The sequence below is a fragment of the Solanum lycopersicum genome, chromosome 9 (assembly GCF_036512215.1).
Source record: "Solanum lycopersicum chromosome 9, SLM_r2.1".
In the NCBI taxonomy this organism is placed as follows: domain Eukaryota; kingdom Viridiplantae; phylum Streptophyta; class Magnoliopsida; order Solanales; family Solanaceae; genus Solanum; species Solanum lycopersicum.
Genome location: NC_090808.1, coordinates 2389756 through 2405955, shown reverse-complemented (window position 1 = coordinate 2405955; position 16200 = coordinate 2389756). Strand labels below are relative to the sequence as shown.

The 16200-nt window shown below is 31.1% G+C and overlaps 2 protein-coding genes across 2 annotated transcripts; one reads left to right on the top strand and one right to left on the bottom strand.

Moving 5' to 3' along the window:
* Positions 1-4858: 4858 nt before the first annotated feature.
* LOC101255914 (ras-related protein RABC2a) lies at positions 4859-10428 on the top strand. Its single transcript, XM_004246557.5, has 6 exons — positions 4859-5365; positions 6691-6759; positions 7683-7748; positions 8816-8937; positions 9556-9684; positions 10093-10428. The coding sequence occupies exons 1-6, from the start codon at positions 5215-5217 to the stop codon at positions 10204-10206; spliced, it is 651 nt and encodes a 216-aa protein (XP_004246605.1). The 5' UTR covers positions 4859-5214; the 3' UTR covers positions 10207-10428.
* A 220-nt stretch (positions 10429-10648) lies between these two features.
* On the bottom strand, positions 10649-14779 carry LOC101256213 (uncharacterized). Its single transcript, XM_004246558.5, has 6 exons — positions 14504-14779; positions 11816-11907; positions 11608-11686; positions 11268-11362; positions 11053-11148; positions 10649-10958 (listed from the first exon to the last, which is right to left on the bottom strand). The coding sequence occupies exons 1-6, from the start codon at positions 14676-14678 to the stop codon at positions 10863-10865; spliced, it is 633 nt and encodes a 210-aa protein (XP_004246606.1). The 5' UTR covers positions 14679-14779; the 3' UTR covers positions 10649-10862.
* Positions 14780-16200: the final 1421 nt, after the last annotated feature.

Sequence of the window (16200 nt, the reverse complement as noted above, 5' to 3'; positions counted from 1 at the left end):
TAAATCCAAATTAAGGAGAGCTTTGATTTGAATATCAAACAGTATATGGTAAATTTTTTTAAAAAAATCAACTTAATATTTTCAACCAATAGATTCATGTTAGTTAATTAGTAAATATACTTGAACAAAAAAAAGGCAAAGATTTTTTCTAAAAAAAGTTGGTGCTTTTTATATCTATTGTAATAAGATAAAATAGCCTGATATAAAGTTAAATATGAACTTAATTTAATTCTGGTATATGATGATTTTCATTCTTAATTAGAAGTTTTAAAATTGAATCTTGATATAAAATTTTATTATGATATACTTTCCTTTTAAATTGGACCTCATATAACATAAACTTAACTAAATTAATCATAAGTCGAATATATATATATATATAAACACCAAATTTAAAAAATAAAGAAGAGAGAATTGAGACAACTCATTCCAATTAATAGAGGTGTGTGCTAATTAAAGGGGGGCCTTTTTTTTCAACAACAAACATTAAATTTTTGGATTCATATATGTTATTGTCAATATTTAATAGGAAAAAATTTGAATAATATAAATCAGGTGGTTTGTCTTTTGATATACATTAAAATTTTGATGTTGACACTGGTCAACCTCATAAAAATGAACAATTAATTTTTTTTTCCTTTTTAAGTTTCTAAAGAAAGTAATATACAACAAACAAACAAACAAAAAAAACTCTTGTCCTATCAAATATATTCTCCTTTTATTTTGGACTTAAAAAAAAAATTACTTAAGAAAAGCTCACAAAAATTAAAGGACAGATTTTAATAAAGGATTCTATTTTTAGTTTTAGTTCTTTTATAATTTATGGACCTTTAAGAATTTCTTTTGAGAAAAATTAAAGGAGAAACATCAAATTGAAATATTTATACAAATTATTAAAAATATTGAATGACAGTTTAATATTTTATTGTATGGAAGATTGAACAACTATTAGACTTGAGTTCTAATATTGTTCAAAATCATGATAATTTTCTAAGAGTTATATTTGTGCGACTATTAGAAATAGTAACAACATTTATGGATCATTTTTCGACATATATATTTCAGAAAATAGTCTTTCGTAAATTTTATAATTTTTCAATTACAAAAATTAAAAAAGTGATTATTTATGGATTTTACATGTCATTGAGGTAATTTAAATATAAGATCAAATACTTCATTAAATTTTTTTTTACACTAACAGTATTGATTTTATTCATTATATAAAAATTTTATCATATCATTAAGGTAATTGGCATTGAGATAAAATATTTCATTATAATTTTTTTTAGTTAAACACACTATAAATATAGATGTTTTTTACACTATTAATATATTTTAACTCGTTATCTAAGATTTTCTATAATTAGAGTATTTTGATCGATTATAGAAGGTTGTTTTCATTTTTTTAAAGTTATCGATTAATTTATATGTAAATATTTTTTAAAATGATATATATAGTTAAATAAATATTTGATCAAACGCATAAAAGTTCTTCTCTTAAAAGAATGATTGCTACCCCTTTACTCTTTTTTTAAGGAAAAGAAATAAAATTATTTATAAAATAAAAACTTTAAATGTTTAATTTTGTTAATTTGAAGTTGCCTCAACATAATCATGAAATAATGCACGCTTACTGATGTACTTTGTTGTCATAAATTTTATTAATTTTCATAAAATATGATATTCTTATAATTTATTTAACTCTATTAATAAGAAAAGAGATTCTGTTGGGACCATTTGGACAAGTTTTAAGAGTTTTTTTTTTCTCTCTTTTTTGATTTTTTTTTTATTATGAAACAAAATTGGCCTCTATATTTGTCAAAAGAAAAGAATTTCCAGCACAAATATTTTCTTTTTGTTTGATTATTATTATTATTTTGTTAAATATGAAGCTCAACAACTTTTTTGAGAGATCTTTTGACAAATAAAAAATGTATTATTAAAATACAGAATCAGACAGAGTTAGTATCGATTGTAAATTAGATCGAAGCTAATTAATTTTAATTGAATCTGTGTATAAGATTGTATATATGTTATTTTTTTCAAACCCTACGTACGAAAGTATATTGGATATATATAGTATATTCATTTTCTTGCTCAATAGTTAGCCCCTTCTACTCATATTATTTATATTGTTTCAAAAGAAAAAAAGGTGTGATTATTTTCATTTTTAAAATCTTTTTACTATTTCAAATAATTACTAAAAAATCTAAAAGTAATTACTAAAAGCGCATAACATATTCTAGATATCTGATAAATACTAATTCATCCGTTCACTTTTACCTGTCACACTTTGAATTGACGCATATATTAAAAAATAATTATTGATATAGATATTTTATCAAACTATCCCTATTTATGATATCTTGAAAATAATTTGAAAAATAAGTATTTAATTATAATATAATTGAAGCAAAATAATAATAATAATAATAATACGAGTATATTAAAATGTTCTTGATATAAAAGGTTAAATATATAAGTCCATTCCCCACAAACTTAAATACTACTTGGCCTACAATGTTTTGGTTTTTTTAACACACTCAATAATATTTGTAACCATTTAGAAGTACACTTTGACCTAATTTTTTTCTTTTTTGACTTTGGGTTAGATAATTGGGTCTATCAAATAATTATAAATAAATTTCTATGATAAATTAATGATATCTATCTCCCATAAGACAAGTTTAATATGAAAAATAACAAGCTACAATCTTGAAAAATTTATCATATATTTGTATATCTTAATCTACCATAAGACAAGTTTAGGATGAATAATAACAAACTACAATATTAATTAAAGTAATATGTCACAACAAATAGAGTAGTCCTACCTAGAAACATATATTTCCTAATTCTTTATTGGAAATAAATGTAAAAAAATTTGTGCATAACTATAAGAAAAGTAGATGCTTCATTTAATTTTCTCCTTTTCTGTTAGCCCTATCATTATTTCTCGTAACCATTCACTCAATCGTTTCAACTAAAAATACAATATAAATATAATCTGTATATAATATATATACTAATTATCGCGATATGTATTTGATCCAATAAGACAAACTTAGCATAACAACTTTAACAATGAAAATAACAAACTATAATCTTAATTAAATTAAAGTGATTGTCACACCAAATAGATTAGTCTTAAACATACATTACCTAACTCTATATTGGAAAATAAATCCTACAAGAGCCAAATAGAGTAGTCCCAAACATACATAACCTAACTTTATATTGGAAATAAATCCTATAAGAGCTAAAACTCCAACATTTGTGCCTAACAAATGCTAAAAAAATAGATATTCATTTTCTCTCGCATCTATCATTATTTATCTTGAAAAAAATTTAATCTGAATAATCGTCCACTCATCTGGTTAGTCTATATATATGACTATGACCATATGTATTAGATCTCCCATAAGACAAACTTAGCATAACCAATTTCAAGGACGAAAGTAACAAACTACAATCTTAATTGAAGTCATGATATGTCACACCAAATAGAGTGGCCTAGAAACATACTTTATTTAATTATATAATGGAATAAATTCTAAAAGAGTTAAATTCCAAAAATTGTGCTTTACAAAAGAGTTAATATATATGCCTTCATTTTGCTCCACTAATCCCATCCTTTTTCTCTTGATCTTTTTCTAATGCTCGCTCAACCGTTTATACTAAAATTAGCTGGAATATTCACAACAACATACATAGTGAAATTTCATTAAATGGGGACCGAGAAATATGAAATATACACGAACCTTACCGTTATATCGTATAGATAGAAATATTATTTTCGAAAGGCCTTAACTCAAACACAAAGTATCTAAAAGTAAATAATAAATTTAATCGATTATTTGCATAAATATCTTGAAAAAGAATCCTAAACAACACACCAAAAAGTACTAATGCACTAGAAAGATCCCTCATAAGTCATAATCAAACAATTTTGGGCCCAAACCCGATAACCCGTACCAACAAAAGGCCCACTTAGATGTTGACCCACCACCAAAAGTTACAACTCAAAGCCTGGAGCCCAACTTATATAACTCTTTACCCCTTATTTTCATCTTAATTACCTTACATGCCACTAATTTTCAGGTGGCGGTTGGATTCCTTGTGTAACGGAAAATATTTACTATATTTACGCAAATATTAATTATAGTAAATTAACTTTATTTGAATACATGCAAAAATAAAAAAAGATTAAATATATTTTTACATAATATATAAATTGAACGTAAAATTAGAATTTTGATGAAACTAAAATAGAAATGTTCTAATTTCTCACTCCTAGAAAGTTTTATCTTCTTTTTTATATATATATATATATATATATATGAATGATTGTATCATAGATATCACGTCAAAATTTTAAATAATTTTTTTTGGAGATTCAAGATGCTTGCTCATATATTTGTCGGTCGAAAATTTGATGCTAAGCTATAGGATTCGGAAAGAGGTAGAGTTTGATTTTTAAACCTTTTTACTGTATTAGAATTCAGGCGGTAGCTAAACAATAATAAACGGTGAAAAATTCAATTTTCATCTCCAGCTAAACGACGAAACAATTCAATTCTAGTAAATTATTTTTTTTGGGGTTATCACATGATCTTTGTGTGGTTAGATTAACACGTTATTTTGTTGTCATTATTATTGTTTGTTTTTTTATGTGTTGTATTCGACTCTCATTTCATATTATTTCATTGTAGTTATTGCTTTCATTTTTAAATTTAAAATTGATGTCTATCTTCTTCCGATCCTACTTATGAAATTTCACTAATATATATATTTTTTATATTGTTCAAAAAGCAAATCATGCTCCTTTATTTAGAAAATAATTTAATTAATTTCAAACTTTTCATTATTAATTTTAAATATTTATTTGATTCTAATTTTGTAGCTGCTGAGAAGTCACTTGTTAACAAAGAAAAAGAAAAGAATAACTGCAAAACGTTTTCCCTCCCACTCTCTCTCTCTACAAAACCTATACATACAATAAATCCGTTTTGTCTCTCTACATATACATATAGAGAGAGAAAGTAGTGAATCATGCCAAAAGCTTTCTGAATACTTTTACTTGGCCCTCTGTATTTCTCTCTGTCGCCATTGTGTCACTGTTGCATAGTTTCTAGAGAGAGAAAGTGCAGAGTTTTTGTGTTGAATTGGAAGGAGAGAGAGAGAGAGTTGAGTTGAGGAAGGAGGAGTTCGCCGATGGGTCCATCGACGGCGACGACGGGGCAGAGCAACAGCAGTTACGATCTGTCATTTAAGATCTTGTTGATCGGAGATTCTGGAGTTGGAAAGAGTAGCTTGCTTGTTAGCTTCATTTCTAATGCCGTTGACGATCTGGCCCCTACCATTGGTACTCTCTTTGCTCCTTTTAGCTCAGTTTGTGTGTGCGTGAATGCAAACATATGCTGTGAAGAAAAAAATGTGTATTCTGTATTTTCCTGTTCTTTTTGGTAGTTTTTACTTGATGATCATTTGATTTGGAATTTGGAGTTATGAGCTAGGAATTCTGTATCTAGGAATCCGATGAATGAATGAACTAGTATACAACATGCCGGAGTTTTTTATGATTTGTAGCTCAAGTTTTTTTTTGCTTTGATCATTTGATTTGGATTTTGGAGTTAGCTCGGAATTTTGATTCATGAAATTCTGTCAATGAACGAACAAGCATACAACATGCCGGAGTATTTTGTGATTTGTAGTTTAGTTTAATTTGTTTGATTCTCAGATTAATCACTACTAACTACTATGATTTTCAAGTCCTTTCGAATCAGCAGGCTGTGCTGTTCTTTGTTAATGATTGACTAAAGTTTTTGATTCTCACATTGATTGTCAATGTTTACTGCGTAAAGTGAAATCTGAAAGATGTGTATGATTCGGAAATCATAGAATTCAGGAGTTTGTGTTGCGATTAGAGGTTTGCATATTGTTGAGAGGATTTTTTTGGATTCTTAGCAGTTTTATTGAATGTATACTTTAGAACTAGAAAATGATCATTATCTAGATCCTAGCTCCTGCTCCAAACTTGTCTTATACATATTATTTTCCAAAACTAGTAAAAAAATTATTTCATTTTTAGTAAGAAACAAAGTATTTTTGTATCCTGAATTCTTGATAATAAAGTTTATCTGAATTAGAAATAGAACAAGGTATTTATGTATCTGAAATGCAATATTGAATATTATACCAAAGGACTAATGTTGCTATACATAAATGTACATACCTTTCTGCTATATCTTAGGAATGCCTAAACTAATATGATAGTGTTTGTTTTAGAAATATCACATCTTAAGTTGTTTATGGATAGTAACATAGAGCTGAATGTGATGGTAGAAGGTATCTGGTGGATCAGTCTACATGCATACAAGTTGGCTTGGCCATCACCATGATAAAAGAACCTAAACTAGAATGCCTTCGTGTCTGCATGTTGCTTTAGGAGAATGCCCCGACTGGCAAAAGAATGTAGGATAGAAAGAACAAGGAAAAAACAGCAATTAAGAAATGTAGCTTAAGAGTGTTTCAATTTTTTTTCCTTTCCTTCATCTGTCTTTCTCTCGTCCTGATAGATCTAGTGATTTGCTTAAACATCTTTTGAAGTCGTCAACTAAATGCTCATATGATGGTTAATCTCTCAATACAATTTTCTACTGAATTTACTTTTCCTTTTCTTATGATTAGGCGTTGATTTTAAGATCAAGACACTCACTGTTAGTGGGAAAAAACTGAAGCTTACCATTTGGGACACAGGTAAGAACCAAAACAGTGCCTAGACTCTGGGATTTATTTTACTGTATTATATGGTGCCAAATGTCTACCTGTACTCATGAGATCTGTACTAAAACTTTAGAACTCCATGATTTAAGAATGTTCAATTAGATCTCTTTATGCAATGGTGTGGATTATGTGCTTAAAAACAACTTAATCTATTGAAACCTCTAATTTACCTGATAACAAAAACACTACTTGATCTACATGATTATTGGTTGGTTTAACTAAAGGTGTGTCAATTTGATTTTCACCTGCATTTTAAGATGCATGACTTGTAAGGGAGAATGGATATGTCATAACTCAACCCCCAGAAGGAAAAAATTAGCTCATGATGTAAAGAATGTCTCAAGATCATTTAAGAAGACAATAACCCATTCCCTGGTCCAATATTTGATGCTAATACCTTCCCCACACGCCAAAATTTCTAGAGTGTGTATAACAGAACATTGGGGCCAACACTGGAAAACACAACTAGGTAGATGGCTATTAGACCATGTACTTTACTAAATCTGAGTGCTCTTTCACTAGATGAGGCTTCTCTACCACCACATTAGGAGACAATAACCCATTCCCTCATTGTAGCATAAGACCAGATTACATAGACTTTTTCTATGCAACAAGGTTAATATGTTAATATTGCACAACATTGAATCACTACCCGGAGAAGTGTCTAAGGCTCGTGAGTTCTGGAATTCGACATTACGATGTAACTACTGAAATCAGTTTTACAGATTAAAAGAGGAAAAAGACCCTACTGAAATCAAGTATTTCATAGGTATAATTTCTACTGTTGTTCCAATTAACTTGGTTGTCTCAGTTCTTTGCCGAAGAAACTTCATAAAGTATCTGGTTTTACTTGGATCCAATGGAAGATTGTAACTGTACATATCATGTTTCTACAGCTGGGCAGGAGAGGTTCAGGACACTGACAAGCTCCTACTACAGAGGTGCTCAAGGGATCATTCTTGGTAAGTAATCAGTGAATTTATACATTTTCATACCTTACAAGTGGGACTTTTGACTTCTGTCATTACATCATTCATCTTCACTGCTGTTTAACGCCATTCTGCCCTTTTCCACCATGATTGAACTAAGCATAATTCAGTGGTCATTTGGCCATGAATATTTTTTACTTTATTCTGGAAATCATGTTTGGCCATAATTTGAAATTAAGTTGAATTCCATAATTTGAAAAACCCCTCAAGTTTTCTTTTTTCATGAAGAACATCAAAAGATGTTCACTTTCAAATCACTCACAAAAATTCAAACACAACTCCAATTAGTAATCATGGACAAACACAATCATCTGCAATTTAATTTTTGATGCAGCAGTTGTTCATATTTGTTTATTGCATGTCCAAAAGTAGAATGACTTTTCTTGATTATACTGGTGAATGTTCGCTCTATTGGTTTTTGGAGCTTCTTCTCTTAGGTTAATGTCAATCTAATTGCCATCTGTTCTATTAAATGACAATTCTATGGCATGAAACTAGGCTCCCCTTCTTTGAATAATCTGATTAAACTTGAATAAATCTGGTTCCAGTGATAAGTTTTCATGATAATCTTCTGTAGTTTTTTTGGGTTGCTGGAGTTTTATCTGCCAAGAATAGAAATCAGGAATCCCAATCTATTTTCATAACAGCACTATAGAACTTCTCAGTGATGAAATTCTTGCTGATTATTGCCTCAGTCCTTTCTTACTGGCTCCTAGAGAGTAACGAACCACAAATACTAAATAGCGTCTGGGTTGATAAGGGAATCATATATCTCTGCCTTTGACAGCTCTCAATCTCCATTAGTCGAACAAGGTTTGTGGGATGACTGATAGAAATTGTTCAGATTCAAAAAGGTGTCCATGTAGTTTTCAGATACATGACAAGAAAAGTAATTTTCTTATTTCATAATAAGAAGCATTTATCTGTGCTTTCTTTGTTGACACATTTCTACATTCCTCTTAGATGCTTTGTCTTCTCTAAATTTTTGAATGCATCTCTATCTATTATATTTAATTTGTTTATTTAAATTTTGTTTACAGTCTATGATGTAACAAGAAGAGAGACCTTCACAAACCTGTCTGATGTGTGGGCAAAAGAGGTGGAGCTGTATAGTAATAATCAGGATTGTGTAAAGATGCTGGTTGGAAATAAAGTTGACAGAGTATGTTTTTTCTTGTAAAAATGAATATGCTTGCATCTCTCTCTTTCTCCAACTGTTCTCGATAATGGTGTTAAGTCCATCCAATTTGCTTGTTGAATATGCTAGGAGACATTATTTCATGGAGAAAATAAGTGAATTAAGAGTAGATATCACCTCTTCAAATGTGGTATACTTAAATTTTCTTGTGGAATCTGGGAACTTGCATGATGGCTATAAAGGAAGTCATGAAAACGATGATTAGTAGATCTTTGATCTGCTTTCTTTCCCAAATAGTTGTATTGCAGTTACAACATTTGATATGTTGAAGCAAATGTTTCCATAATGAAAAGCTATATGCAACTTAAACAGACCTCAAAAAAGAAAGAAAAACATAGAAAGGATGAGTTTGGATAATTTTTGGAGAATATATGCCTCAGGGAATGTACTATCCATCTTTTCTTATTGTTCTATTGCAGAATGAATTACAACAGAGTTAGAGGATGAGTTTGGTTACATCTTAATGCTTTCAGTGGGAGTATCTTTTATCGTTCTATTGCAGTCGATTGTTGGTGCTTGAATAAATTCTGCATGAAGTTTGTTAGCCAATTTTTGTTCTTACTTTACTATTGGTTTTATCAGGAATCCGAGAGAGCTGTGACCAGGGAAGAAGGCATTGCCTTAGCGAAGGAACTTGGAGGTCTATTTCTTGAATGTAGTGCTAAAACTCGAGAAAATGTGCAAAACTGCTTTGAAGAGCTTGCCTTAAAGGTAAATGATATGTTGGTAACACAAGATATGTTGTTATCAAGTTTAGCATCATATGCTTAGTAACATGGTCTGCAGGTATTAATTTAGCATTATCTTTTTGATGAATCAAGTTGACCTTTTAGATCGAATACCCTCATAAAATATTATATTTTGATGTAGTGCTAAAACTCAGTCAGTAGATCAGTTCAATTTATTCTTTAAGATACATCGTGTTCAACACTTTCACATCCTAGACAGGTCAACAGTCCAATGTTCCCAGACTTGATATCCTTTAACTTCAAGCTTTGAGAAAATGTTTCAGTCCAACAGTTTTGATCTGGTTGATTCAAAACCGGATTCATTTGGTCAACTTATATCTTTCCAGGATTAATGTTTCCATCGATTTTCTAACTAGATTATCGTATTCAGATAATGGAGGTGCCTAGTCTCCTTGAAGAAGGATCCACTGTAGGGAAGAGAAATATCTTGAAACAGAAACAAGAACAGCAAACACAACAGGGCGGTGGTGGTTGCTGCTCATGATAAAAAAAATTGTGCACTAGATGGTGCACATATCAAATATGTATATGCTGTTTTCTTTTCTTCTTTACTGTTTTTATCTTGCTGCTGCTTTGAAAGTGGTTAGTAGTCTCATGTAAAGTAATTGATCGATGTTGGTCATTGACCAATGTTCTTGTTAATATTTGCCAGATTGCTGTCAAATTGGGTGGTATTTCATAATTTTAATGTGCATTTCATCAGTAATTGCCTATAAGAATCAGCTAAATATTTATTGCACTATATGTTCTTACTGGTTCATTATGATATATATATATATGCCTTTTTACTTTGTCAATTCTAAGTGTAACACACTAAGATTATTGTTATATTTATTGCTACTTAAATGGCGTGCCAACTGGTAAGTGAAGATACCCCAAATCCCAACTTCAAAATTCTTCCTTTAAAATGAGGAAGCATAACAAAATAACAAATAAAGTTTCCATATTCTATAATTCTAGTTGATGAATCATTTAACAGTCGCTTCAAAAAAGATGAGTATTTCTCATACTGCAATGTGCAATCTCACTATATAAAGAGTATTTTAACATTCAAGCATAATATCCGAGTTTCTAATATAACACTAGTACCTACAGAACAAGGGGAAACATATCGACAATAGCCGAGCGTCCAAATTTTCTTTACGTAGACCTATAGGGACGGCCGATTTCAGCACTTATAGCTTCGTCTAAGATTATGCAAGCTTCACTTTCAGGCTCAACAAGCTCAGATGGGGTCTGCGATAATCACAAGTCAATCGAGCCAAATTGAGTTAATCAGACATAAAATTAAAAAAAAAGAAAGTCTAATTTGAGTATTTGCTGCACTTACCCTTCCTAATAAATTGTTCCTACAAGCAGAAGCCCCTGAAGCTATCAATAATCTGATCACATCTAAATGTTCACCTCTGGCGGCATGATGGAGAGGCTATGAAAATTACAACAAATACAATCAGTACAAGTGCTGTAGCTGTTTCATTTACTAATTTCCAATATTTAAATAATTGAAACTTTGCATAGCGTTAAATATTAGTAGAAATGCCTCACCGCATCACCTTCTTCATCAAAGGTGTCCAGCATCCTTTTCACGCATTCAGGGTCAGGTGCATTGTTGATTAGCAGACGGGCTATTTCTGTGTATCCTGTTGAAATAATCAGCATTCAGAAAGTAAGAAATGCAAGCTTATGATTCCTTTTTAACAGAAACCTACATTGATCCCCTTACTCCTCACTTCCTCAAAAGGCTCGGGTTAATGTAGTTAGTTCACTTAATGCTTAATAAATGCGTTTAAAACCTGACTGTACAATTTACTAGTTTATTACATCTCGTTATGGTGAAAAGATTCGTCAATGAAGGACTTGGAACACTGGTAAACTTATGGTATACCTCCAGCACAAGCATCATGCAATGGAATTGCTCCATCTTCATCCTTAGCCTCCACAGAAGCTCCTCTCTCTAACAGTAGCTGAGTCAAAAACAATATTATATTAGTATTAGTCAAAAACATGATAATGAAATCAACACCAAAGATCCACCGTAATGTAATGTCTGCTGTAGGGACTGTTTCCGACTTGAGAATAGAGAGTGGACCAACCTCCACACATGCCAGATGGCCATACAGACAAGTAATATGAAGAGCAGTGTCCCCATCTTCTAGAGGTTCATCAATGTTTCCATTAAAATTATCTGCAGCAGCCCATCAAGTAGTTTCATTAGTATGACAGATAAAATTTATAACAAGGTATATAGGAAAACTTATATTTGATTAGTAAAAATATATAGAACAATTTATTTACTTCTCCCAGAAACATGGGTGACAAAATCAACCATAAATAACAATGCAGCGATCAAATTGCAGCTCGGTAAAAGTCATTTTAGATTAACAGAAAATGGAAATGAATTGTTATTGGACTGGGCAGGAGAGAAAAATGATGTTCCAAACTTTCCCACATAAAAGTAGTCATAGGATGCAACACGTGAATCACAATTCAAAAGTGTGATTTACCAAGTTTCAGGTGCAAGGCACTTCTACTGCTGCTAACACCAGCCTGAGTAACCTTGTTATCTCCTCCTTTCAAAGCCAACAACCTAAACCACAAGAAAATGAGAGAAGGGTGGGTTTTTAGTCTTACCAGTCAAGAAGTACAAGAGTGGTTAGACTGAGTGAATTGTGTTGCCCTCCACCCTGCTATGTTGTGAAGGTGCTGGCTTTGCTGTAGTCAAGCTTAATTAAGCCAATGTTCCACACATCACCCTTAAACCACAAGAGAGTAGGTACTATATCCCACCTAGCTGAATGAATTTGATAAGAAGGTGAATCTCCAGATCTCCCTTTCTTGCGTTCTAATATATGTATGGGCTTTGTTACATTCCAGCTTAAATCATTCGAATTCCTTTCATTTACCCTTGGGATGGATAGGAGTGTTAACAAAACCAACCTTGTCAAAGGGGTTTCAGACACTAAAGCACAGCCAATGTTCACACTTGTTTCCATAACATTCCTTCATCTCAACCACCAATATGGCATTCTGCATGTGTCCACATAAATGCCAAGAACAACCTCACACAAATGTGCTCTATCATTACCCCTCTATCTACATGTGTGCGTGGTTGTGTGCTTGTGTTGTTCCATTGTGTACGGCATAGCAACAATCATCAATATGCGCCAACTTTCTTGTCAACTCAATGTTGTTGTTTTTTAAAAGAATGCATACATTCTACATATTTGGGAGCAAGTACCACCACTTTTACTAAAAATCGGACCTCAAATTATAAATTGCTTACTTATTTGAACATTACACTAACAGATCTATGTTTTTCTGGTTCCACTAGCTAAGACTAAATTATCACATGTTCATTTCGTTGTAACAACTTCCTTTTTTATGTTAAAATCAAAGCTATAAGCAAATTTATATAAATCTCTGAGTAGCACTACTAAATCTTCAGCTATTCAACCACAATCCCCTGCCCCCCAAAAGCTTAATATTCTTCCATAAAATCAAATCCATCAGTTCATCCTTGGGAATTATGCCCTTTACAACAGTAAGTTGAACAACATGTCAAAACTAGCAAAGACCATACAGATAAATAAGGTCAATAGAAAAAAATAACGTTAATAATTCAACAGACATTAAAGCTTAATATGTTAGTATGCTTGCATCTTACAGTGGGTTCCGCATTAATAGGAGTGTTTTTAGTTTGATTCGAGATTAGTATACAACAAATAACCACGCCTCAGTCCGAAATAAGTTAGATTCAGTTAAAAGAATCCTTACTGACCATATTTCTCCTTTTATACATCTCAGACCAACATTATACAAAAAATAAATAAATAATAGGAAGTGTACTAGAAGCTCCCTATATTTTCTATGGCATAAAAATATCAAGTAGGGGCAAAAGACTCCTAGAAAGCATAGAACTAAACGTAAACATACTAACATGACAAAAAACCTATTCCAACCTAATTGGCATCACCTGTGCACATCTATTCCCTCCATTGAGCTATATGTTTTGCTAAGTATGCATGGATTCCAAGAGGTTGTAAATTTTTCCAGACAAATTAAGTTTACCTCGTCCCATTTCAATACTTCACTCACCATAGTTCCACACCAACAGAAGAACCAGCATGTAATTAGTTATTATTTTGCTGAGTCTACATGGACTCCAGAAGTTACAAGTTTCTCTAGATAATTTACTGATGCAATTTTACTCTACCTTGTGTCCTTTTATCACTTCCACTCACCATATTTCTACACCTATATATAACATAAGCACTTCACTCACCATAGCTTCACACTATAGATAACACTTATACTCACCATAGCTTCACAAATCACACCTATAGGAAACACTTATACTCACCATAGCTTCACACCTATAGGAAACACTTATACTCACCATAGCTTCACACCTATAGGAAACACTTATACTCGCCATAGCTTCACACCTATACACAGCGGCTGAGCCACCTTTTGACACTCGTTCATTTTTAGCTCCGCCGCTGCATATAGCAACACTTCATTCACCATGAATTCACACCTACATAGACACTTCATTCACCATAGTTACACACCTACATTGCATACCAGTGCATCTGGAGTTCGAATCGGAATAGTACAGGTCCGATTCGAGCTAAACCGGATATAAATGTGAGGTTCATGTCAACGCTAGAACTCATAACTTAACATAGCAGCAATTATTGTGGTTATAATTGTTCTATAATACTCAAACAGAGTTAAATATAAGCATTTACGAACAAAAAAAATTTGTACGGAGAACAAACCTAGGGCTTGGCGAAGGGCGTCGACGTCGCCGGACTCGGCGGCGTTGAAAATGTCACGGAGGTGAAGAGGTATGTGAGAATCTGGCTCTTCTTCGAACTCCAATTCCTCCTCGAATAAACCGCCTTCGTCATCTTCTTCACCCATCATGCCGTTACGTCCCCTTTGTACCGCCATTTCTGTAACTTCGATTTTTTCTGGTGATATAACACAAATCAATTATTTCGTAATATGAAGTTCTCACAAGTAAACTATTATTTAGTGCATATAATACACTCAACATAAAAAATAGATGTAAGATGAGGTCAAGTTAAGTTTAACAGTATTTTTATGCACACTCAAAAGTTAAAAGGTAGATGTTGTATGGGATCAAGTTTAAAAAACACGTTAATGTAGTATTTATGTATAAAAATGACAAAATACATAAAAAAGAATGTTCAAATTTAAGTTTTAACTTAATGTTTATACACTCAAACTTTGAATATGCACATACAGACACTTTAACTTGTGTCCATTATGTTAGTTTATGTATCATCTTTAAAAGTGGAGTGTTTAAGCCATCAATACCAAATTTGAATATTTATTGTGTATTATACCTATAAAAATCCATACAAGCTACATTTTTTTAAAAAAATAATCAACATTTGAAAGTTCTTTGTCAGAAAAATAATTCTTTTTTATAAATTCTTCAAAATGTAATCATTTTTAAATTCTAATGTGAAACTACACAATAAAATGAATTTTAAACTTTTAAGTAAGTAATTAAATCTAATACCGTCATATTTATAAGTTTATTGACCTGATATATCCTGATATAACTTTTGATCTCAAAAAGGTGAAGCTCTATTAGAAAAAAAAACATGGTGAAGCTCTATTAGAAAAAAAAAACATTCTTATCAATTTCTCGTTAAATTTTTAAATTTAAATTCAAAATATTTGATTATAAACGTTATTCGAATTTCTTTAGGCTCAAATGAAAGTGTTTAGTTGCTCGTTGAAAACTTATGGGCCTTGCTACAAGAACTACCCAATAGTTTTCCAAAAGAAAGTTTGGACTTTCGTTACTAAATAAGCCCAAAGCAATATCAAAAAACAAATGGAATTATTACTTGGACTTCTCTTTTTCCAAATAATAAGTCGGATCGAATTAATATATAAGTCCTACATAGAACGATAGAATTGAAACTTTCAAAAATAACATGTCAAATTTCCAAATAACGACATTTGTTTATGGTTTTATATAGTCAAAAGTTTCACCAAAAACTAAAGACCGAGTCTTTGAAGTTTGAAAAATTAATTCGTAATGGACAAAAAAAACTTTAATATTCTATTTTACGAGTGAAATGCATGTTTAAATACAATTTCAGATTATAAATATTCTTTCTCAATTTCACTTGAAATATTACTACTTTCTTTTTAAAAAAGGAAAATATCACTCAATTTTCATGTCCCTTTTTAATTCCACAAAACACACTTATTTCATTTAAAGAAAATGTTCCACTAGACAAATATTGACAGTTATAAAGGTTTTTATATTTAAGTAAACTTGTTGCATTTATTATAAACTATATATAAAAATATTCATTTTTTTCACATGAAACTGAGTGTTATTTCTGACATTCTTTTAGGAAAACTTTTTACTTCTACATGCAAGACTCAAGTGGGACTATATATGAAAAAGAGTTCTAAAACAAGCAAC